Here is a 24379-nt window from a genome sequence, read left to right on the forward strand (position 1 = left end):
GACTCCGAGTCCAGGCTGAAACCGTAGTAATCCACAGGGGATTACACGTTAGTGACTGTACTGAATAACTGTATGCGTGTTGACTGTTAAGTACTGATATTATATTTTGTCTGATGTAAATATATTGTGACTGCTAATTGTGGATTGAGATTTTATGTTGATGGACCTTAAAGTTACGGTTCAGTATGTAGTAAAACACTGGTCTGGATGTGTTTCATGGAGTTTGGACGGGGAAGGACAGTGAGTCCGGTTTTTGGTTGGTTAGTCGATTGGATCTAGGATTTTCCCTAATGGTGTGCGAATTGGTAATGCATATAGCAACTGAGGGTGTAGATGTTTAAACCTATACTATCTGACTGACAAAGCCTATGGCGGGACTGTGATATGAATGCCGTTGGAATGTGACTGATGTAGACAGTTTAGTATGGGCTGAGGGGTAACGGTTAGCTTCATCTATGGGGTAGTGTGCCTTACGGATATGTGCATCCTTCGGGAGCACTAGACTGATAGGTGCATCCTTCGGGAGCACTAGGCTGATATGTGTTTCCTCCGGGAGCACTAGACTGATATGTGCATCCTTCGGGAGCACTAGACTGATATGTGCATCCTTCGGGAGCACTAGACTGATATGTGCATCCTTCAGGAGCACTAGACTGATATGTGCGTTCCACGCGACCACTAGACTGATATGTAGGGTACCCCCGAATAGGAAGTTAACTGTTGTCCCCTAACGGGCCCAGTAGTGGGTCCCTTACTGGGTATGTTTATACTCACCCTTTCTCTTCTTTAACTTTTCAGGTAGGGGTACAGCGAGGGGCAGACCGACGAGAGGCAGGAAGGATGCGTGAAGGCCATATGGACGCGTCTGGTTTTCTTATCGCTTCCGCTATGTATTTTGTCTGAATATTTTGACTTGTGATTTTGAACTGGTGACTTGATATTTTATTTTGTAACTTTTTGATTTATTTAAAATAGGGCCCGAAACTGTCTTTTGTAAGGTTTCTAATGTTTTAATGAATCGTAACTGGTCCGTTTTAAATTTTATGTTGAATGGTCGAGTTTTGATATTTGGTAGTGACCTCAGCTTAGTCCGGAAAGTTGGGTCGTTACAGTTGGTATCAGAGCCTAAGTTTTAGGTTCTGTAGACTGACTTATAATGTGAGTCTGTGTTTTGTGTCCTTATGGCTGAAACGATCCTTGCCGCTCGTCAGGTACGCTCTCATGAAAGTATATGTATAACTCTACATGCATTACCTTACCTAAGTTAAACTGCAAATTCAATTACCATTTATGACTAAAGGAATCGTTTGGTGGTTGTTAGGGAAATGCCACCAAGGAGAGGTGCACGTAGGGGTGGCCGAGGAGGCCGAGGAAGGGGAGCAGGACGCGTTCAGCCTGAGGTGCAGCCTGTAGCTCAAGCCCCTGACCCGGATGCGCCAGTTACTCATGCGGACCTAGCCGCCATGGAGCAGAGGTTTAGAGATTTGATTATGCAGATGCGGGAGCAGCAGAAGCCTGCCTCGCCAACTCCGGCGCCAGCTCCAACGCCAGCCCCAGCACCAGTTCCTGCTCCAGCTCCGGCTCCGGTACCAGTTGCGCCCCAGTTTGTGCCGGATCAGTTGTCAGCAGAGGCTAAGCACCTGAGGGATTTCAGGAAGTACAATCCCACGACGTTCGATGGGTCTTTGGAGGACCCCACCAGGGCTCAGATGTGGTTATCGTCCTTGGAAACCATATTCCGTTACATGAAATGCCCTGAGGATCAGAAGGTTCAGTGTGCTGTTTTTATGTTGACTGACAGAGGTACTGCATGGTGGGAGACTACAGAGAGAATGCTAGGTGGTGATGTGAGTCAGATCACGTGGCAGCAGTTCAAGGAGAGTTTCTATGCGAAATTCTTCTCTGCCAGTTTGAGAGACGCCAAGCGGCAGGAGTTCCTGAACTTAGAGCAGGGTGACATGAAAGTGGAGCAGTATGATGCGGAGTTTGACATGTTATCCCGCTTCGCTCCCGAGATGATAGCGACCGAGGCGGCCAGAGCTGATAAGTTTGTTAGAGGCCTCAGACTGGACATTCAGGGTTTGGTCCGAGCTTTCAGACCCGCTACTCATGCCGATGCACTGCGCCTGGCAGTGGATCTCAGTTTACAGGAGAGGAGGGCCAACTCGTCTAAGACCGCTGGTAGAGGTTCGACGTCGGGACAGAAGAGGAAGGCTGAGCAACAGCCTGTTCCAGTACCACAGCGGAATTTCAGATCAGGTGGTGAGTTTCGCAGCTTCCAGCAGAAACCTTTTGAGGCAGGGGAGGCTGCCAGAGGAAAGCCATTGTGTACCACTTGTGGGAAGCACCATCTGGGCCGTTGCTTATTCGGGACCAGGACCTGCTTTAAGTGCAGGCAAGAGGGTCATACAGCTGATAGATGCCCGTTGAGACTCACGGGGATCGCGCAGAATCAGGGAGCAGGTGCTCCACACCAGGGTAGAGTCTTTGCTACCAACAGGACTGAGGCTGAGAAGGCAGGCACAGTAGTGACAGGTACGCTCCCAGTGTTGGGGCATTACGGCTTAGTTTTGTTTGATTCGGGTTTGTCACATTCTTTTATCTCTTCCGCATTTGTGTCGCATGCCCGCTTAGAGGTAGAGCCCTTACACCATGTTCTGTCAGTATCTACTCCTTCCGGGGAATGTATGTTGTCGAAAGAAAAGGTGAAAGCATGCCAGATTGAGATAGCAGGCCATGTGATTGAAGTAACGCTGATAGTCCTGGATATGCTGGACTTTGATGTAATCCTCGGTATGGATTGGCTGGCCGCTAACCACGCCAGCATAGATTGTTCACGTAAGGAGGTAACGTTTAACCCTCCCTCGATGGCCAGTTTTAAATTTAAGGGAGGAGGGTCAAAGTCGTTGCCTCAGGTAATCTCAGCCATCAGGGCCAGTAAACTGCTCAGTCAGGGTACTTGGGGTATCTTAGCGAGTGTGGTGGATACTAGAGAGGCGGATGTATCCCTGTCGTCAGAACCGGTGGTATGGGACTATCCGGACGTTTTTCCTGAGGAACTTCCAGGGTTACCTCCTCACAGAGAGGTTGAGTTTGCCATAGAGTTGGAGCCGGGCACGGTTCCTATATCCAGAGCCCCTTACAGAATGGCCCCCGCAGAACTGAAAGAACTGAAGGTACAGTTACAGGAATTGCTTGATAAGGGATTCATTCGACCGAGCGTGTCACCTTGGGGTGCGCCAGTTTTATTCGTTAAGAAGAAGGACGGATCGATGTGTCTGTGCATTGACTATAGGGAGTTGAACAAAGTAACCGTAAAGAACAGATATCCCTTGCCCAGGATTGACGATCTATTTGACCAGTTACAGGGAGCCACAGTGTTCTCTAAGATTGATCTTCGGTCGGGATACCATCAGCTGAGAATTAAGGATGAGGATGTACCGAAGACAGCATTTCGTTCCAGATATGGACACTACGAGTTTATTGTGATGTCTTTTGGTTTGACGAATGCTCCGGCAGTATTTATGGACTTGATGAACAGAGTGTTTAGGGAGTTCCTAGATACTTTTGTGATCGTGTTTATCGACGATATCTTGATATACTCCAAGACGGAGGCCGAACACGAGAAGCATTTACGTATGGTTTTGCAAACACTTCGGGATAATAAGTTATACGCAAAGTTCTCGAAGTGCGAGTTTTGGCTGAAGCAGGTGTCCTTTCTGGGCCACGTGGTTTCTAAGGCTGGAGTCTCTGTGGATCCAGCTAAGATAGAGGCAGTCACCGGTTGGACCCGACCTTCCACAGTCAGTGAGGTTCGTAGCTTTCTGGGTTTAGCAGGCTATTATCGACGGTTTGTGGAGAACTTTTCTCGTATAGCTACTCCTCTTACTCAGTTGACCAGAAAGGGAACTCCTTTTGTTTGGAGCAAGGCATGTGAGGACAGTTTCCAGAACCTTAAACAGAAGCTAGTTACCGCACCGGTTCTTACTGTACCTGATGGTTCTGGCAGTTTTGTGATTTATAGTGATGCTTCCAAGAAAGGGTTGGGTTGTGTTTTGATGCAGCAGGGTAAGGTGGTCGCTTATGCGTCTCTTCAGCTGAAGAGTCATGAGCAGAACTACCCTACACATGATCTAGAGTTGGCAGCAGTGGTTTTTGCTTTGAAAATATGGAGGCATTACTTATATGGTGAAAAGATACAGATATTCACGGATCATAAGAGTTTGAAATACTTCTTTACTCAGAAAGAATTGAATATGAGACAGCGAAGGTGGCTTGAGTTAGTGAAGGATTACGATTGTGAGATACTGTATCATCCAGGCAAGGCGAATGTGGTAGCCGATGCTCTTAGTAGGAAGGTATCACATTCAGCAGCACTTATTACCCGACAGACCCCATTGCATCGGGATCTCGAGCGGGCTGAGATTGCAGTGTCAGTGGGGGCAGTTACTATGCAGTTAGCCCAGTTGACGGTACAGCCGACTTTGAGGCAAAGGATCATTGATGCTCAGAATAACATCCTTATCTGGTTGAGAAACGTGGCCTAGCAGAGGCAGGGCAAGCGGTTGAGTTCTCATTATCCTCTGATGGTGGACTTTTGTTCGAGAGACGCCTCTGTGTGCCGTCAGATAGTGCAGTTAAGACAGAATTATTAATTGAGGCACACAGTTCCCCATTTTCCATGCACCCAGGTAGTACGAAGATGTATCAGGACCTGAAGCGGGTTTATTGGTGGCGTAACATGAAGAGGGAAGTAGCAGAATTTGTTAGTAAATGCCTGGTATGTCAGCAGGTTAAGGCACCAAGGCAGAAACCAGCGGGTTTATTACAACCCTTGAGCATACCGGAATGGAAGTGGGAAAACGTGTCCATGGATTTCATTACAGGGCTACCGAGAACTCTGAGGGGTTTTACAGTGATTTGAGTTGTGGTGGACAGACTTACTAAATCAGCGCACTTTGTTCCGGGTAAATCCACCTATACTGCTAGTAAGTGGGCACAGTTGTACATGTCTGAGATAGTGAGATTGCACGGAGTGCCAGTGTCGATTGTTTCTGATAGAGATGCCTGTTTCACTTCCAAATTCTGGAAGGGCTTGCAGACTGCTATGGGCACGAGGTTAGATTTTAGTACAGCTTTCCATCCACAGACTGACGGTCAGACTGAGCGTCTGAACCAAGTTTTAGAGGATATGTTGCGAGCGTGTGCATTGGAATTTCCAGGTAGCTGGGACTCCCACCTACATTTGATGGAATTTGCTTATAATAACAGTTATCAGGCTACTATTGGCATGGCACCGTTTGAGGCCCTGTACGGCAAATGTTGTAGATCCCCGGTTTGCTGGGGTGAGGTAGGTGAGCAGAGATTGATGGGTCCTGAGTTAGTTCAGTCTACTAACGAAGCGATTCAGAAGATTAGATCACGCATGCATACCGCTCAGAGTAGATAGAAGAGTTATGCAGATGTGAGGCGGAAGGATCTTGAGTTTGAGATAGGGGATAAGGTGTTCTTAAAAGTAGCACCTATGAGAGGTGTTTTACGATTTGAAAGGAGGGGAAAGCTGAGTCCCCGTTTTGTTGGGCCGTTTGAGATTCTGGAGCGGATTGGCCCTGTAGCTTATCGCTTGGCGTTGCCACCATCACTCTCGACAGTTCATGATGTGTTTCATGTTTCTATGTTGAGGAAGTACGTGCCAGATCCATCCCATGTGGTGGATTATGAGCCACTAGAGATTGATGAAAACTTGAGCTATGTTGAACAACCCATTGAGGTGCTTGCTAGAGAGGTGAAGACGTTGAGGAATAAAGAAATTCCCCTGGTTAAAGTCTTATGGCGGAATCACCGGGTAGAAGAGGCTACATGGGAGCGTGAAGATGACATGAGGTCCCGTTATCCCGAACTGTTCGAGGAATAAAACTTTCGAGGACGAAAGTTCCCTAAGGAGGGAAGAATGTAACGCTCCGAAAATTTAAGGTAAAAAAAAAAATTTTCTCGTTTTATGTAAATTATTCGGAATTCTAAAATGTTGGTGTAAGTTGATATAATAATAATATAATATTAATTATATTATTATTATTAATATTTATTTTATTTGTTATAATATTAATATTATAATTATTATTATTATTTAATATTATAGTAATATTATTAATTTAAAACAATAACATTATTATTACATAATATTAATTTATTATTTATTTAATATTAATATTATTAATATATTATTATTATTACTTTATTATTATTATTATTATTATTTTCTTAATTTAATATATAAATATATATATATATATATATATATATTTAAAAAAAAAAAAAGAAAAGGGAGAGGAGGAACCCTAGCCCCGCGCGCGAGCCCCCCCCTGAATTTTTTTTTCTTTTTCTTCTCTTCTTCCTCCTTCCTCGCCCGACGCCGCCATCCACCGTCTCCATCTCTTCCTTCTTCATTTCCGCATCACCGCCGTGTCTCTCCATTCTTTTTCCTCTTCCGCCTTCGTCTCCGCCGCCATCACCCATCCTCTCCGTCCTCATCTCGTGCTCCGACGCCGGCAGAACACAGAGGGGAGTGCCGTCCACCTACAGCCGACGCTTCTCCATCTCTCTCTCTTCGTTTCTACCACCGCCGGCATCCTCTCCTTCATCATCTCGTGTTTCCGACGCCGACAGAGCACAGAGGGGAGCGCCGTCGTCGCCGGAAGGGGGAAGAGATACACGAACCGTGAAGTGAAGCCGACCCGACCCGGTTCCAATGCTGACCCGACCCGAAACCGCTTCCAGTCCGAGCCGAGCGAGCCGCGTGAGCCGAGCCGAGCGAGCCGCGTGAGCCGAGTCGAGCGAGCCGAGTGAGCCGAGCCGCGAGCCGAGTGAGCCGAGCCGCGAGCCGAGTGAGCCGAGCCACGAGCCGAACCAAGCCGAGCCGAGCCGAGCCGAGCCGAGCCGAGAACCAAGCCGAGCCGAGAACCAAGCCGAGCCGAGCCGAGAACCAAGCCGAGTTAAGCCGAGCTGAGCCGAGCCGAGCCGAGCCGAGCCACCTAAGCCTTCCTTCCTCCACTTCGGTTCACGGTGAGTCTTCGGTAAGGATTGTTTTGATGAATTTCCTAATGTTACCTCGTCCGATTCGAGTTTGAATGTTGGATTAAGACATGGCCCTACTTTTCTCCCTTGAAGGTAGTACAGAGTTGACGCTTAAGTTCTCGGGTTCCGCGGCAGGCCTGGTTGGAGATAGCTTCCTTTTCTTGGGTAAGTCAACGGATGTCGCTTCCGACCTTTTTAAAACGACTTCTACTAAAGTCATCAACTAAAACCTTCGTGTTTCGTCTAGGTGGATCTGTTGAGCGTGGATTCGATCGAGGGGCATAACCGAGTATCAGGTAAGGGTTTTCCTACTACTGGACTCCGAGTCCAGGCTGAAACCGTAGTAATCCACAGGGGATTACACGTTAGTGACTGTACTGAATAACTGTATACGTGTTGACTGTTAAGTACTGATATTATATTTTGTCTGATGTAAATATACTGTGACTGCTAATTGTGGATTGAGATTTTATGTTGATGGACCTTAAAGTTACGGTTCAGTATGTAGTAAAACACTGGTCTGGATGTGTTTCATGGAGTTTGGACGGGGAAGGACAGTGAGTCCGGTTTTTGGTTGGTTAGTCGATTGGATCTAGGATTTTCCCTAATGGTGTGCGAATTGGTAATGCATATAGCAACTGAGGGTGTAGATGTTTAAACCTATACTATCTGACTGACAAAGCCTATGGCGGGACTGTGATATGAATGTCGTTGGAATGTGACTGATGTAGACAGTTTAGTATGGGCTGAGGGGTAACGGTTAGCTTCATCTATGGGGTAGTGTGCCTTACGGATATGTGCATCCTTCGGGAGCACTAGACTGATAGGTGCATCCTTCGGGAGCACTAGGCTGATATGTGTTTCCTCAGGAGCACTAGGCTGATATGTGTTTCCTCCAGGAGCACTAGACTGATATGTGCATCCTTCGGGAGCACTAGACTGATATGTGCATCCTTCGGGAGCACTAGACTGATATGTGCATCCTTCGGGAGCACTAGACTGATATGTGCGTTCCACGGGACCACTAGACTGTTATGTAGGGTACCCCCGAATAGGAAGTTAACTGTTGTCCCCTAACGGGCCCAGTAGTGGGTCCCTTACTGGGTATGTTTATACTCACCCTTTCTCTTCTTTAACTTTTCAGGTAGGGGTACAGCGAGGGGCAGACCGACGAGAGGCAGGAAGGATGCGTGAAGGCCATATGGACGCGTCTGGTTTTCTTATCGCTTCCGCTATGTATTTTGTCTGAATATTTTGACTTGTGATTTTGAACTGGTGACTTGATATTTTATTTTGTAACTTTTTGATTTATTAAAATAGGGCCCGAAACTGTCTTTTGTAAGGTTTCTAATGTTTTAATGAATCGTAACTGGTCCGTTTTAAATTTTATGTTGAATGGTCGAGTTTTGATATTTGGTAGTGACCTCAGCTTAGTCCGGAAAGTTGGGTCGTTACACGGATGCTATGTTCCTCGAGTTTGAGGACGATTTAGATAACGACCTTGTGGAAGGGTTGTCGTCTGTGGGCGATTATGCAGGTGAGTTTAAGAATTTCTTTCATTTTAACTTAGGATTATTTCATGTTTTTTTCTCTAACATTATATGTTATTATAATTTATTGAGTAGGGTTGTCTTCTCAACCATCTGCGACTCCGACTTCAAGGAGACGTGAGCAGTTTCAACTCTTAGAGTTGGAGCGCCACGTTGCAGTCAACGAGCGCATTTCGATGACGATCACCCCTAGAGCGGAGAAGCCTATTTCCTCACACGCCGTTTGCTTCAGCCAGGTGATAGGCATGTGCGTACGATCGACATTTCCCATCTGCTGCCTTAAGTGGGTGGACGTTGACAGGGAATACATTGAGGTCGTCAAGGGCGACCTCCAGGTAATTAAGTCCACTACATATTTATGATTTCATTTGAAATATGTCTAAGTTAACCAATCTAATGTGTTATTTTCGTAATGTTTAGTGATTTTTTGTGCTTGATTTCAATGATCAAGCAATAAATAGGTTTGTTGAGCATCAGATGCTCACCACCTTTAAAGAGTTTCGAGCCGATTGTCACAGATACTTTAAAAAGTACAGCAACCTCGAGGAGGCTCATGCTAACCCACTAAACATATTGGTTGGACGTCATGAGGATTGACACTTCCTCTGCGACCACTACATGAGCTGTGCATTCTAGGTATTTGTCATGCTTAATTATGATTTCAACTTTTAATATGTATAAGAAATAAACAATATAATTGTTTTCATGCAGGAGCAATCACGGACGAACAAGGCTGCTAGACAGAAATAGCCTTACAATCATAGCAGCGGGTCAAAGTCGTTTCTACAACGACAACACGAGCTCGCTGAAAAAAAGGGGAATCGGTCGACCGTGTGGAGTTGTTTCGAGAAAAATATGTTTGAGCCAGGACAATTCGTGTCGCAGGCCGCAAAGGATGCGTATGTAAGTTATCGAACCAACTCTTATACCCTTATTAATTATCCTCTTTCATTATATATTTTTGCGTTGCCTAACTTAGTTTTTAAATTTGTTACAGAATCAAATGTTGTAACTTCAGTTCCAGCCTACCCCAGAGGGTAGTCAGCCACTCTTTGGAGATGAGATATGCGATCAGGTGTTGGGTAGACGACTAGGCTACTCAGAAGGCCTTGGTTGGGGACCCAAGCAGAAGGCCCGCAGACGACGAGCGTGAGCAGTTCCACGACGTCACGTTTTCAGTCGGTCACAGAATGAGAGATTTAAATACAAGCTAAACTTGATCAAGCTTTGGAACAGATTGAATTGCAAGATAGAAATTACCAAACGTTAGCTTAAAAAATGGAACAAATGCGAAAGTTGATACAGGACATGACTCGGGCACAACAAAGACCACCGCATGATCCTTAGCTTTGCGATACGTATATATGTTCCCATTATTCTTAAGTTTTTGCAATGATACTAGACAGTGATGCTATGGATATATGTACTAAACTTAGCTACTTTTGTATCATTATAGGACTCGCGATGTAAAATGACGTGTACTAGCCTCGTCTTGAAAGCAAGTATGACTTTGTTTCCGCTTTTTTGTATTATGAATACTAGATTTTTTTTATTATTAACGCTATTATGTTTTTTACGAATATCAAATCTTTTTATTTTTTTAATTTGTGTTCGAATTTCATAATTTATTAATTTATATTGAATTTTTTTAATTTAAACCAAAACAAATGTTATTATTTCAAAAAAATAGAGAACTTTTTTTAGAAAAAAATTAAAATTACATATTTTAAAAAAATTACATATAAAAAGGAATTTTCGATGCAACATAACATCGGGAATAGGATGTACATGATACCTCGGGATAGTTCTCTCGATGCGTGTCCAACATCAGATAAGGAACGTCGAGAGAAGGAATTCCTGACACCGTGGTAAGCGTCGACATAAGAGACGTCGGGAGAGGTATTCCTGACGTCGTATTGGTCATGCGACGTGAATTCTTCTCCTGATGCATTTCTTCCGACGTGCATCCCGATGCAGTAAACGACGTCGGGAAAAGATATCTCAATGTTTTTGTAGCTTCTTCCGACGTCGTTATGCATCGGAAGTCCCCCCGTCTCTTGTAATGCCACATGTTTTGGTAAGTTTTGGTGAGTATTTGTTTGACTTTTGGTTAATGCCCAACAAATATTAGTTTTGAACCCTAAATAATTTAATCTTAGTTTAAATTGAATTATAAAAGGTCTGGTTAGATCATGTAACGACCCAACTTTTTATACTAAGCTGAGATCATTACTAAAAAGAAACAATGACAAGAGACACTTTTTGAAACGAGGGAAGAATAAATTTTCATTAAAAATGGAATATTAAAACACTGAAACATAAACGCGGAAGCAAAACTGAGTCCCCGTATGGCATGTCACCGATCCTTCTCTGTCGGTCGCCAGCTTTCCTCTACCTTTACCTTCGCCTGAAATGTTAAACATAGAAAAAGTGAGTATAAACATATACTCAGTAAGGGACCTACTACTAGTCCCGCTAGGTGTCTGTTAACTTCCCATTAGAGTCCTGAAAATGGTACCCAATCTCTGGCACGTTCCCGAACACGTGCAACATGCGCTCCCGTAGGAACGAAAATCTGGTCTTCGGTGTCCCGGGGGAGCACCTAGGACATGTTGGTCTGTAGTGAACCCAGGGGTAACACTAAGACAATTGGGATGCGAGGACCCCGTCGAATCACTCGAATCATATCTATATACATGCTAGACTGGCGTCCCGTCGGACCACACAGTCCTAAATAGGTGGTGATCCCGAAGGACACCCATGCAGGTACGACTCTAATAGACAAAGTTAACAGAACACCCTATCCATAGCATGTAGCATAACATAACATCATAACATGGCATGAGTATTAATCTTAACGTCCTTAATCATGTGATTAATATATCATGCATTAACAATCATCAACAGTCATCAACAACATACCACCGGTCATTAACATAACATCAGTCATCATCATCAATCATCAACATAATAATCTCAGTCGTCATCATCAATATCAATACAATGACAGTCATTATCAGTAGCATCAAGTTATGCATTTTAGCTACCATCAATGCATAATCATAATTACATGCGGTCTCTTAAATTCAGTTCGAAGGTCTAGTAGGAGAATCTCTTACCTGGAGATTTTAGCCAAACAAGGTACTCCCTAGTTGACAGTAAAATTCTCCAATTAACTTGATCCTAATCATAAAAGGAACACTTAGTATCTTAATTAATGAATTGGCAATTGGCTAACACCCAAAAATTCTCCCAAATTAATTAACTTTCTAAAAATTGGGGTTGAAACCAATTCAACCTTGATTGGGAAAAATCCAAGATTTAGATCTTAAAAGTTTAGCCAATTGAACCTTTACAGAAACCCCAAATAGATCCAAAATAAATTAATAAAATATTAATTTAATTTCTTTGGCTTACCAAGGTTACTCAAATGAAGGTTGAAAAATTCTCTTATCCTTGATGGAAAAATTCATCACTTTAAATCCTCAAGCTTCCAAAGAGACCAATCTTAACTTCAACTGAGGCGGCGACAGCAGAGGGTTATCTTAGAGAAGAAGATAAAGAACCTTTTTCTTTTTCCTTTATTTCCATCTTAAGCATTCTAATGCTATTTATAGACCCAAATAATAACAATAATATTTATTATTATTATTATTTCCTTTTCCTTTTCCTTTTAGGATATATATATATATATATATATATATATATATATATATATATATAATACCAAAAAATATACATATATCTTTATTCCCATTATCTTTCCTAAATAAATAACTTAATCTTAGGCATTTATAACCATTAATAATAATAATAATAATACTTCTTTATTATTATTATTTTTCTCTCACCAAAATCTACAATAAATATATATTTATTTAAACCATTATTCTCTCTTATAAATATATATCTTTTTCGTCCAATCAAATCAACAATCTCTCTCCTCATGGATTATCTTCTTTTCCAAACAAATATAATTATATTCCATCATATAATTAACTTCACTTTTCCAAATTAATAATTATATATATATATATATATATATATCCATATATATATACTCAATTAAATCCAATTCCACCAAAACCAACTTTTCCCTCCAAAATCTCAAATTAACTTAAATCCTCAATTATTTTAATCAATCAAATCTTTTCCAATAAATCACTTATAACTTCCAACATAAATTATCTTAACCCAACCATAATAACTTCACTCCAGAATCAATATTTATCTTTCTGCATAATAACTAATTATCATCCACAATAATTAATTATTATTTACCTTTCTTCCAAAATAATTAATTATCTTCCACAATAATTAATTATTATTTATCTTTCTCCAAAAATAATTAATTATCTTCCACAATAATTAATTATTATTTATCTTTCTCCAAAAATAATTAATTATCTTCCACAATAATTAATTATTATTTATCTTTCTTCAAAAATAATTATCTTTTCCTTAAATAATTATACTTCAACAATATAATTATCTTTTCCTTTAACATAATAATTATATATATATTTCCACATATACATATAATTATTAAATCTCCAACAAACTTTTCACCCCACAATTTAATTAAATAACGTTCATAATTATTTAATAAAATTCAACTTCAACAACACTAAAAATCCACAACTTTACTTAATCCTCTTAACCTACCATTTATACAAAAACTTAACAAACACCACATGCTAAAACCTCTAATTAATTAAATATTCATCCAAGAAATATTTAATTAATTTCAATTCCCACCTAAATCAAATGATTCTCATTAAATGAATTCAAAATAACGCCCAATAAATTATCTTAATTTTTGGGGCGTTACAGATCAAGTGGGAGTTTGTGTTGTGAAATTTTCTTAAGTCAAGGTTAAATTGGAATTCACCTCAACTTTGGGTAAGTTGAATTAATAGGATTCTTGGGTCTTTAAGCAACTGTTAATTAAGTTATTGAACTTAGTTATTTACCCTTATTGTTTATGATTTATTTTTGGGAAGCTTGACCTTGTTGTCTGGATTATATTCTTGGGTTAAGCTAATCTCGAGGTAAGAGATTCTCCTACTAGACTCTCGTATTGAAGTAAAAGTTTGCATGTGATTTTCTTATTATGCATTGACATAGCTAAAATGCATAATGTGTTGATGTTTATCATGATGATTGATAGTTATGACTAAGTTTATGTTGATGATGATGACTGATGATGTTAATGGATAAAATATTAACCTCATGATTTAGAACGTTATGATTAATATTCATGCTATGCGTATGATGTTATGTTATGCTACATGCTATGGATATGATGTTCTGTTAACTTTATCTATTAGAGTAGTACCCACATGGGTATCCCTCGGGATCACCACTTTTTTGTGACTGTGTAGTCCGATGGGATCACCAGTCCAGTATGAGATGGTATATGAGTGACTCGACGAGGTCACTCATAGCCCTATTGTCTTAGTGTTTCTTTCGAGTTTACTAAAAACCAGTTTTATCTTAAGTGTTTCTTTGGGTTCACCGAAGATCAGAGATGTTCCTACGGGATCACAGATTGCACGTATTCGGGAACGTGTCAGTTTAGGGGTACCACTTTACAAGACTCTAATAGGAAATTAATAGACACCTAGCGGGACTAAGCGGGACTAGTGGTAGGTCCTTTACCGAGTATATTTTTATACTCACTCTTTAAATGTTTAATTTTTCAAGCAAAGGTAGAGGTAAATGTAGAGGAAAGGTGGCGAATGACAAGAAGTGACTGTGACGTGACATAGGGAAACGTTTTGCTTCCGCCGCTTAGTCTAACTAAAATTTAAGTTTGGTATTTTAACATAATTTTAACGATTTAAAATTAAGGTGTAAAATTTGGATTTAAAATTAAAGTATAAAATTTGAATTAAAACTAACGATTTTAGGGTGAGATATATATTTCTAAACTCAAAATGCTAATAAATATCAAATATGTATTATGTATTATTTATGTTTATTTTTTGATAAATAATTTGAAGAATAAAAAATGCGAAATAGTTGAACTTATCTTTGACATTATTTTAGGGATACGAGGTAAAATTTGGATTCAAATTGACAATTTTAGGGATGATATAAAATGTAGATTCCAATTGTTATTAAAAATATGTAAGATGTATTATTTAATAAAGTTTTGATAAATAATATAAAATAGAAAAAATTGTGATTAATTGATTTAAATCCTAATGATTCGCAAATTTAGTTGAAACTAAAGTCATATCTTTAGGGGATGTTGGTGCAATCTTCTATAGTAAAAAAAATATTTTTTTTAATTTAGTTAAGATTTACTAAAACTGAATGTGTTTACAAATACACTGTATTCGTGCTCTGTATATTTTTCCTGGTCTTTTGACCTATATAAATACACTGTATCTGTATGCGAGGAATTGCCCTTTGTAAAATGGTATACTCAGACAAAAGAAATTCATAAAAATTATCTAGTAGACAGTTTTGCTATAAATCAAATTATTTTTTATATTTGCTATCCAATATTTTACTATTTTGATGATTTTCTCTTTTTAATAATTTTAAAATTCAAGGCACGTGAGCTTAATATAGTTAACTATTTTTTGCTAATGATGCAATAGTCCCTAAAAATGTGCTAAAATATTAAGAAGAAAATCCCCCGAAAAATGGCAAAATTGGAATTAAGAAAAAAGCAAAGTATATCATTTGCATATTTTGCTAGATTCTCAAAATAAAAATGTTGAAAGTCATTCTTGCAATTTTTCTAATTTATATGGTCTGCCCTTGCAATTTGGCTAGAAAAATGTCCCTTTAAAAAGAATAAATCAAGAGAAAAGAAACGTAGTGTAGTGTAGTCGGTGGAACGCATCGAAGGTAGGGCAAAAAGGGAAGCCCATGGGCGGAATTATTTGAAATCTGAGGTCAAAAATAGAATACCCTCAGTGGCAAATCTGAAAATTTGAAGAACTTACCAACAACTTTACAGATAACGATCTAAAAGAGTTCCGACCAAAGTCCCTCTTTAATCCAGCGGATGTTCCAAAAAGTTGTCAAAGAAAAATTTGTAAAATAAAAAAGGCAAGAATAATAAATGATATTACCCACTCTACGTCGTCGTTTCATAGAAAACACCCGACCCACAAACCTTACCGTGAGATCTCTCGTAGGACAGCAAAACCACGTATTAAGCCCCCGCCATTCTCCTTTTACTTTTAGCCAAACAAAATCACCGTACCAACTCCCAATTCTCATCCACGTGATCCACACACTCTCTTCCATTGGTTCTAAATCCCGCGTGCATCTCACGTTACTAATTCCCGCCTTGGATCTAATGAAAAACCGCTCCTCCTTTAGCTTTCACTTGCTTTTTCACTTTCACCTTCTCCTCTTCCGCGGCTCCGCCGTACTTTTCTCACTTCAAACATAGTGTACAGCTCTTGAGAGCTTCTCTCTTGCTGCGATTTGTGAGAAATGGAAGGCAAAGGGTCGACTCTGGTTCATCTTCTAGTTGTGGTTTTGTGCTTAGTGGCTTTTGGGTTCTCCATTGCCGCCGAGAGACGAAGAAGTGTGGTAATGAGAACTAACCCCTTCCCCCCTTTTTTGATTCTTACCTTTTAATCTTTCAATTATTGGTGCTTTTCTGAATGTGGGGCTTTCGGAGCTGCAATTTTCTGGAATTGGGTTGGGATTTCCTTTAATTGATTCCTTGTTGTTGATCTTGTACTGCTTTGTTTTTCCATTCCCTCAATCCCTAAACAAACAAGCACATTTATGATTGGCTGTGATATGTTGGAGGGTATAAAGTAGTTTAGATGGGAATTTGGATGGGTTTTGCTTGTTAAACTTTTAGTTAGTTTAAATGGAAATATTTTGGGGAAGCATTCAATATTTGAAAAGTGTTACTATTGTGAAAGTCATACCAAATCAAACCGACCTTTAGGCTTTTGAAGAACAGAGTTGTGGGAATAGAAACGTTCTGCAGCATCGTTGCACCATGTCCTTTTTTCTCTTCTTGAGTACCAACTAGGTTGTTCTTATTGTTTGCACTTCATCTAATTGTTCAGAGGAGAAAAATAAAAAGACATATTCTGCTTTGTGAATCCAAGTTGGTTAATGGCTCGGTTTGGTTGACCAATGGATTATTTTGATTATACAATTTAGAGGCATTGTCATGACTATATCATATCTAGGACATTTCATTTTGCAGTTTTGGTAGTTCTAAATGACCTGTAAAAGTTATATGAGGATTCAAAACAGCTTGGTAATATCAGCTTTCACAACAACTTCACATGTTTCACTGAATCCTCTTAGATCCCCAATAGGGTTAGATGGATTGCTATATATACAAGCTCAGTGACCCAGTGGACCTATAATTTTACTTTAACATGTTAACTTTAAGGCCTACTTCTCGCAGATACCTTCCTCCTATTCTATCTATCAGCTTGAGTTGGATTTCTGATCTCTTTTTGCAAGTTTTGTTCTTATAACGTTATCATACAAGTTTACCAGCTTCTTGTACTCTGTGGTCTGTGGTGAAGTAGTTCACGTGAATGAGAGTGTTGGCATATTCAATTTGTACAATATAAGAATCAGGAGATGTATGCTTTAAACAGGGGACTCTGTTTGAAGATAAGCAACGGAACGCAACCTATTGTGTCTACGAATCAGATGTTGCAACAGGTTATGGTGTAGGGGCTTTCTTATTTCTTCTCTCTGGTCAATCATTGCTGATGGGTGTCACAAAGTGCATGTGCTTTGGAAGACCTCTAACCCCAGGAGGAAACCGGGCATGGACCATTATATACTTTCTCTCTTCTGGGTGAGAATTTCTTTATGGCTCAAGTCTGAAAAAGAACGACTAAACAATTTTTTTTCTTTTTACTTTTTCTTCTACTAATAATAGAATAATGATATGCTGCTATTTTATTGGAAGAAATGTTATGTTATGTTGTTAATATTGTTAGAATTAGTGGGCTTATCCCATTGGGAGTTTTGCTCTAATTTACCAAAAATATGTTTTCCTTTTTTATCTCTTTGTACTATTCTATTTATTCCCCCTCTTGTAGCTATTGTATTCATCAGAAAATAATAAAAGAATAAAGATATCATGGTTTTTCTTCGGTACTTGGATTTTCACGTAAGTCAGTTTTTTGTTTTTTTCAATATGGTATCATAGAAAAGCAACAACGAAATCCTAGAAAACAGTTTAGGAGAAACCCTTACCAAACCAGAAGTTGCCGCCGCCATGAAAAATTTACTCCACTAGCTTTAGGAACTATTGATCTACTAAGTAAGACCACCCTTGTCATCGTCACATAATCCTTGGGTCGGAATCTTCCTTACGTGCCACCTCTGTCAAGCGCGTGGGCTCATGTGCTGCCGTCCTTTCATCTCACACCCAGCCCAGCCTCTTCTACGCGTAGTCACGGTCCAATTGTTGCACCTTCTCGATCAGCCGTAGCCCCACGCGTCGCCATTGCCCTCCGTTTACGGACAACCTCCACAAAGTTCATTAACCCTTTACAGCAACCCCCGATTTGTTAGAGATTTGGTCAGTCTTGATCTGTTATGGTTGAAGTTGGTGAGTCTTCGATGCATTCCAAACCAACCGAGTTGTCAATGTATTCCAAGGACCCAGTAATTTCTCTCCTTAATTTAGCTTTGTATTATATAATTGACTTTGCTGTTGCATATTCTCGACCCATGATAATGAGAAGAATAGTGGGAAACCAATCCCTATATGTGAGCACCGCAAGAAATAATGGCACACCAAGGATCAGTGTTGGAAATTCCGCAATCGTTCTCTAGGAGGTAAGAACTTACCTCCAGCAAGAAATAAAACTCAGGACGTGTATATGTCAGTGAGACTGCAAGCACCCCCTAGTCAACTTGCCAAACCAGCCTCCCTATTCTGGGCGCAATTGCTCAGTTAGGTATGCTTCAGTTTCTTGGCCTTATCAGTGTTGGTGGGAAGAATCCCTGGACTTTAGACTCGGGGGCTACAGATCATGACAAGTTCTTTGGAGCACTTTGTCTCTTATACCCCCTATGCCGGTAATGAGAAAATTCGGATAGCCAATGACTCTTTAGCCTCGATTGCTGGCAAATGACAAATGACAAATAGTTCTCTTTGACGGTCTTATCTCTAGAATGTTTTACTTGTGCCTAAGCTTTCTTACAATTTGTTATTTATCGGTTAGATCGCCCGTGAGCAGCACTATAAAGCTACTTTCTTACCTGAATCTGATTGTTTTTCGGACTTGAGCTTGGAGAGGATGATTAGCACTGTCCGACATAGTAGAGGACTTTACATCGTTAATGATGATACCTCTGGTAGTAGTATCTGTAGGACTAGTTTACTATCTTCTTATTTTGGCACTTTCGAGCATGACTGCTTGTTCTGGCATTTTCGAGTGAGTCACCAACTTTACATATATGAAATATTTGTTTCCCCATCTATTTTCTAAAGTTGATGTCTCCTCTATCTTGTGATGTGTGTATTCGGCGGGTTTCATTTCCCTTGCAACCATATAAATCGACACAATCGTTTGCCCTTATCCATAGTGTTGTTTGGGGTCCATCCAAGGTCACCACCTCATTTGGGAAACGGTGGTTTATAACTTTCATGGATGATCATACTCGTCTTACCTGGGTCTTCCTTATCATCGATAAATCTGAGGTTTCCTCTATTTTCCAAAACTTCTATCACACCATTGAAATGCAATTCCATACAAAAATTGCATTTCTTTGGAGTGATAATCATCAGGAATTCCAAAACCATAACCTTAACGAGTTCCTCACCTCCAAGGAGATTGTTCACCAAAACTCGTGCGCCTACACTCCTCAACAAAATGGGGGCGTCGAGTGAAAAACCGTCATCTTTCAGAAGTAGCCTGTTCTCTTATCTTTTATGCTATCTACTTACCTTCCTTCATACCTGTAGGGAAATGCTATTCATACAGGAACTTATTTAATCAATAGAATGTTTTTTCGTATCCTCTACATTCAGACTGGCTTAAATTGTCTTAAAGAGTCATACCTTTCTACTCGTTTAATTTCTCAGGTTTCTCTTTGTGTGTTTGGGTGTACCACTTATGTCCATAATTTTGGTCCTAATCAGATCAAGTTTACCCCTCGGGCTCAAGCATGTGCATTGGGTATCCCCTTCATCAGTGCGATTATAAATGTTTTCATTCGTCGTCCAGGAAATACTTAATGAAGTTGAACAGGGTATACAAGGAAACTTGATGAGTATGACCACTCTCTTGACATTCCCATTGCTTTGAGAAAAGGTATGAAGTCTTGTACAAAACACCCCATTTGTAACTATGTTTCCTATGATAATCTCTCCCTACTGTTCAGAGCCTTTAAGCAAGCCTTGACTCTACCACAATATCGAAAAATATTCACACTGCTTTAGAGTATCCTTAATGGAAGATTGTTGTCATGGAAGAGATGAAGGCTCTTGAAAAGAATAACACTTACGAGATTTGTTCTCTATCGAAGGGACACAAACCTGTGAGATGCAAATGGAAGTTCGATTTGTTCTCTATCGAAAGGACACAAACCTGTGGGATGCAAATGGATGTTCACTCTCAAATACAAAGTAGATGGAACTCTTGACAGACACAAGACAAAGTTAGTTGCAAAAGGGTTTACTTAGACCTATGGTGTTGAGTATTCAGAAACTTTTCTCTCGTTGCTAAGTTGAATACTATTAGAGTCCTTTCTAACAAAGATTGCCTTCTATATCAGCTAGATGTTAAAAATGTTTTTTTGAATGGAGAACTAGTAGAGGAGGTGAACATGAGCCCTCTTCCCCTTCCGATTTGAAGCCTAGTTTGGTCAGTAGGTTTGTAAACTCCAAAAATCCTCATACGGTCTAAAACAGTCACCTAGAGCTTAGTTTGACAGGTTCACTATCTTTGTCAAGTCTTAAGGGTACAGTCAGAGGCATTCTGATTATACATTATTTACAAAGGTTTCCAAGGCTAGAAAGATTGTTGTTCTGATAATATATGTTGATGACATTGTTTTATCTGGAGATGATCAGACAGAAATCAGTCAACTTAAGCAGAGAATGAGTACTGAATTTGAAATCAAGGATTTAGGAAATCTGAAAAATTTCCTTGGAATGAAGGTGGTTAGATCTAAAGAAGGTATATCTGTGTCTCAGAGAAAATACACCTTTAATTTGCTAACTGAGATAGGTATGTTGGGGTGTCGTTTTGCTGACACTCCTATCGAATTCAACTGTAAACTAGGAAACTCAAATGATTAAGTTTTAATTGATAAAGAACAATATTGACGCCTTGTGGGTAGATTAATTTACTTTATTGCGAGTATTGTCAGCTGGTTTATGCAGGCTCCCTATAGGAACACATGGACACCGTGAACAAAATCATGGGATACTTTAAAAGGACACCTGGTAAAGGGTTGATGTTTAGAAAGACAGATAGAAAAACTATTGAGGCCTAGATGGGGCAATCTTGTACCTTTGTATGGGGTAATATTGTAACTTGGAGAAGTTAGAAGCAGAGTGTTGTGTCCAAGAGCAATGTTGAGGCCGAATACTGAGGCCTATACTGACTTAGACTGGGTAGGATCTGTTGTTGACAGGAAATCTACTTTCGGTTACTATACCTTTGTATGGAGCAATCTTGTAACATGGAGAAGTAAGAAGCAGAGTGTTGTGTCCAAGAGCAACGCTAAGGCAAATTACCGAGGCCTATTCTGACTCCGATTGGGCAAAATTTGTTGTTGACAAGAAATCTACTTTCGGTTATTATACCTTTGTATGGGGTAATTTTGTAACTTAGAGAAGTAAGAAGCAAAGTGTTGTATCCAAGAGCAATGCTGAGGCAGAATACCGAGGCCTATATTGACTCAGACTAGGTGGGATCTGTTGTTGACAGGAAATCTACTTCCGGTTACTATACCTTTGTATGGGGAAATCTTGTAACTTGGAGAAGTAAGAAGCAGAGAGTTGTGTCCTGGAGCAATGTTGATGCTGAATATTGAGCTATGACTTTGGGACTATGTGAGGAATTTTGTCTCTAGAAAGTCCTGTCTGATCTTTATCAAGAGTGTGAGACACGAATGAAGCTATTAGATAATAAAGCTGCCATTAGCATTGCTAACAATTCAGTTCAAAATGATAGAACCAAACATATTGAGATTGATCGGCACTTCATCAAAGAAAGACTTGACAGTGGGAGCATATGCATTTTGTACATTCCTTCGAGCCAATAGGTTGCTGATGTTCTCACCAAGGGACTTCCCAGACCAAACTTCGACTTTTGTGTTAGGAAGTTGGACCTCGTCGATATTTACGTCCCAACTTGAGTGTTTTAGAATTAGTGGGCTTAACCATCGGGAGTTTTACCCTAATTTACCATAAATATGTTTTCTTTTTCTCTCTCTTTGTACTATTCTATTTATTCCCCCTCTTGTACCTATTGTATTCATCAAAGAATAATGAAAGAACTAAAATATGGTATTTTTTCTCCCAATAATCGGTTTCCACGTAAGTAGGTGTTTTATTGCTTTCAATAAATACACATGTTTATACTGAGAGACAGGCTATCTTTTGAAACTTTGCATTCTGACTGGTAGCATTATTATGTTTTCTGGATTTTCTTTTTATATGTTGCTAATTATTGGCTCTGCTGTGAGTTCATTTCACTTTCCTATGGAAGCCATTCATTGTTTATAACCACCACTTTGGAATTATAAAGTATTTCTTGTAGTCGTGTAGTCTTGCCTCTTGAGTTTTGTTGTGTATTGAAGCAAAAACAAGTACTACAATCCTTTATGTGTAACATTAAGGCTAATGGTACTCCAAGAGATGTGGTACACTCTCTCTCTCTGCTATACGAAATTTGGGGAAGATAATTGATGTTTTTAAACTTTACAAGGGTGTTCCGTTCAGGTTAAATTTGTATAACCTCGAGTTTCAAAACTGGCTTAAGTTTTGATATGAGATCAAATAGATCTAGCTGACCCAAGCTTATGAAACTATTAGTTTTTTAAAACCTACAAACGCCTTTGAATCATAGAATTATGTAAACTTGGATTTTTATATCTTCTTTGCACAATCTAAACACATTTTCAATCATGTTTCATTCACAGTTTTGTTGAGTCAATGAGCTGAGCAAAACCTCTGGTACAGGCTTTTTTTGTTTAAGAGTCGATTCTTTTCTAGATCTGCATCATCGGTATTTGGAAATGGCAAAATCTGGAGTAAGCAAATGCCAACTTCTAACAGATTTAATCCTCTTTTTAATGTCTATGAATCTTCAGGGCAACCTTTTTGGTAGCGGAAGCGTGTTTAATTGCAGGTGCAACAAAAAATGCGTACCATACGAAGTATCGAGGAATGATATACGCTCAGAACTTACCATGTGAAACATTGAGGAAAGGAGTGTTCATTGCTGGGGCAGTGTTTGTGGTTGCTACCATGATTCTTAATGTGTATTATTACATGTACTTCACCAAGGCAACATCTTCTCAAGCATCTCACAAAGCAAATCGTTCGAGCTCAACAGTTGGGATGACTGGGTATGCCTAAGTTCAATCAAATGTAATGGGATCTGATTAAAGCTCAAGTCTTTGCCATCAATGGTGGGTGGGTGATATGTTGAAGATTATTGTTAGATAAAGTTGTACAATCACTTATGGTTACGATGTATAAACAAGTCATGTAAGAAAGAATAGAAAATGCTTTGCTCAAATTTTTTTTGCAGCCATGCTAAAGTGCTTTAAAATGTTGGTATTTGTCTCTCGCTGTAGTTGGAAACTGAAAATTTGAAGATATATTGATATATAACTATATTCTTAGAAGTTAAATAATTGGTTTAGTAGTTATTAATTCTATTAATAGTTTGTTTATTTATCATTGGTTATTGTTCTGTTATTTTCTCAATAATCAGTAGCTGCTCTCCATTTGTATATAACTACCCTTTGTTGGTTTACTAATAAAATGAGAGAGCCAGTTATTTTAAAAGTCCTCTTAGGTCTTTCTTCGTCGTCTTTACTTTTTGAAAAATCCTAAAGTTCCTTTTCTTCATCCTTTTGCCGTGGTCGACGAACATCTCACCTCCAATTCTCCTGATTTCTGAATTCGACGAATACTGTTCCTGTTGAAATTCCTAATGCCAATTGGTCTTCAAACTCTTCACAACGAGGTATCAAGTAATCAGTCTTACCTCTGTCCCTACTTTCTTCACCACAATGATAACTCGAGCTTCTTGCTTGTCCCATAACCTTTAAAAGAAGATAACTATGTTTTGTGGAGTCGCACAATGCTCATTGCTCTATCTGTTAAAAACAAGCTCAGGTGAACTACTTCCATCTTGGGTCCGTAGTAACAATATCCTACTCTAGATTCAAGAAAAGAAGTGAAATCAATCAATACCGTCTTTTGTATCGATTATACTGCTGACCCCTAACCTTTAAATGTTTACTTAAAACTTAGCGACAAGAAATAAATACAGATAAGACCACCTACGGAGCGGCATATAACCTGTATTTAGAGAAAGGATGTTTAAGTACAACCAATTTTTATTTACAAATTTTCAAAAAAAAAAAAACATTCCCAATGACTCTGACGAGTTCAAACTTTAAATACAATCATCTTTTAATATTTATAATACAACTTGGTTGTGTTCTGATACACTACCTCCAACTTAAACATTTTATAATTTTTTCTATTATACTGGTCGACATAGTAGCAATAAGCTCAGCTCAAGAAAATATGATTATTA

General features: G+C 39.5%; 1 protein-coding gene across 1 annotated transcript; it reads left to right on the forward strand.

Moving 5' to 3' along the window:
• The first annotated feature begins 15939 nt into the window (after window positions 1-15939).
• LOC103503388 (uncharacterized) lies at window positions 15940-23462 on the forward strand. The gene is made up of 3 exons (XM_008467565.3): window positions 15940-16184; window positions 17228-17433; window positions 22917-23462. Exons 1-3 carry the CDS (start codon window positions 16086-16088, stop codon window positions 23182-23184), a joined length of 573 nt encoding a protein of 190 aa, XP_008465787.1. The 5' UTR covers window positions 15940-16085; the 3' UTR covers window positions 23185-23462.
• The last annotated feature ends 917 nt before the right edge of the window (window positions 23463-24379 follow it).

The sequence above is a fragment of the Cucumis melo genome, chromosome 9 (assembly GCF_025177605.1).
Source record: "Cucumis melo cultivar AY chromosome 9, USDA_Cmelo_AY_1.0, whole genome shotgun sequence".
NCBI classification, from domain to species: domain Eukaryota; kingdom Viridiplantae; phylum Streptophyta; class Magnoliopsida; order Cucurbitales; family Cucurbitaceae; genus Cucumis; species Cucumis melo.

Bases quoted from the DNA above. Each gene is read 5' to 3' on its own strand.
- LOC103503388 (XM_008467565.3), top strand. From the start codon at position 16,086: ATGGAAGGCAAAGGGTCGACTCTGGTTCATCTTCTAGTTGTGGTTTTG. The intron at 16,185-17,227 runs GTAATGAGAACT...TGCTTTAAACAG, and splicing joins CCGAGAGACGAAGAAGTGTG to GGGACTCTGTTTGAAGATAA. The intron at 17,434-22,916 runs GTGAGAATTTCT...ATGAATCTTCAG, and splicing joins ATATACTTTCTCTCTTCTGG to GGCAACCTTTTTGGTAGCGG.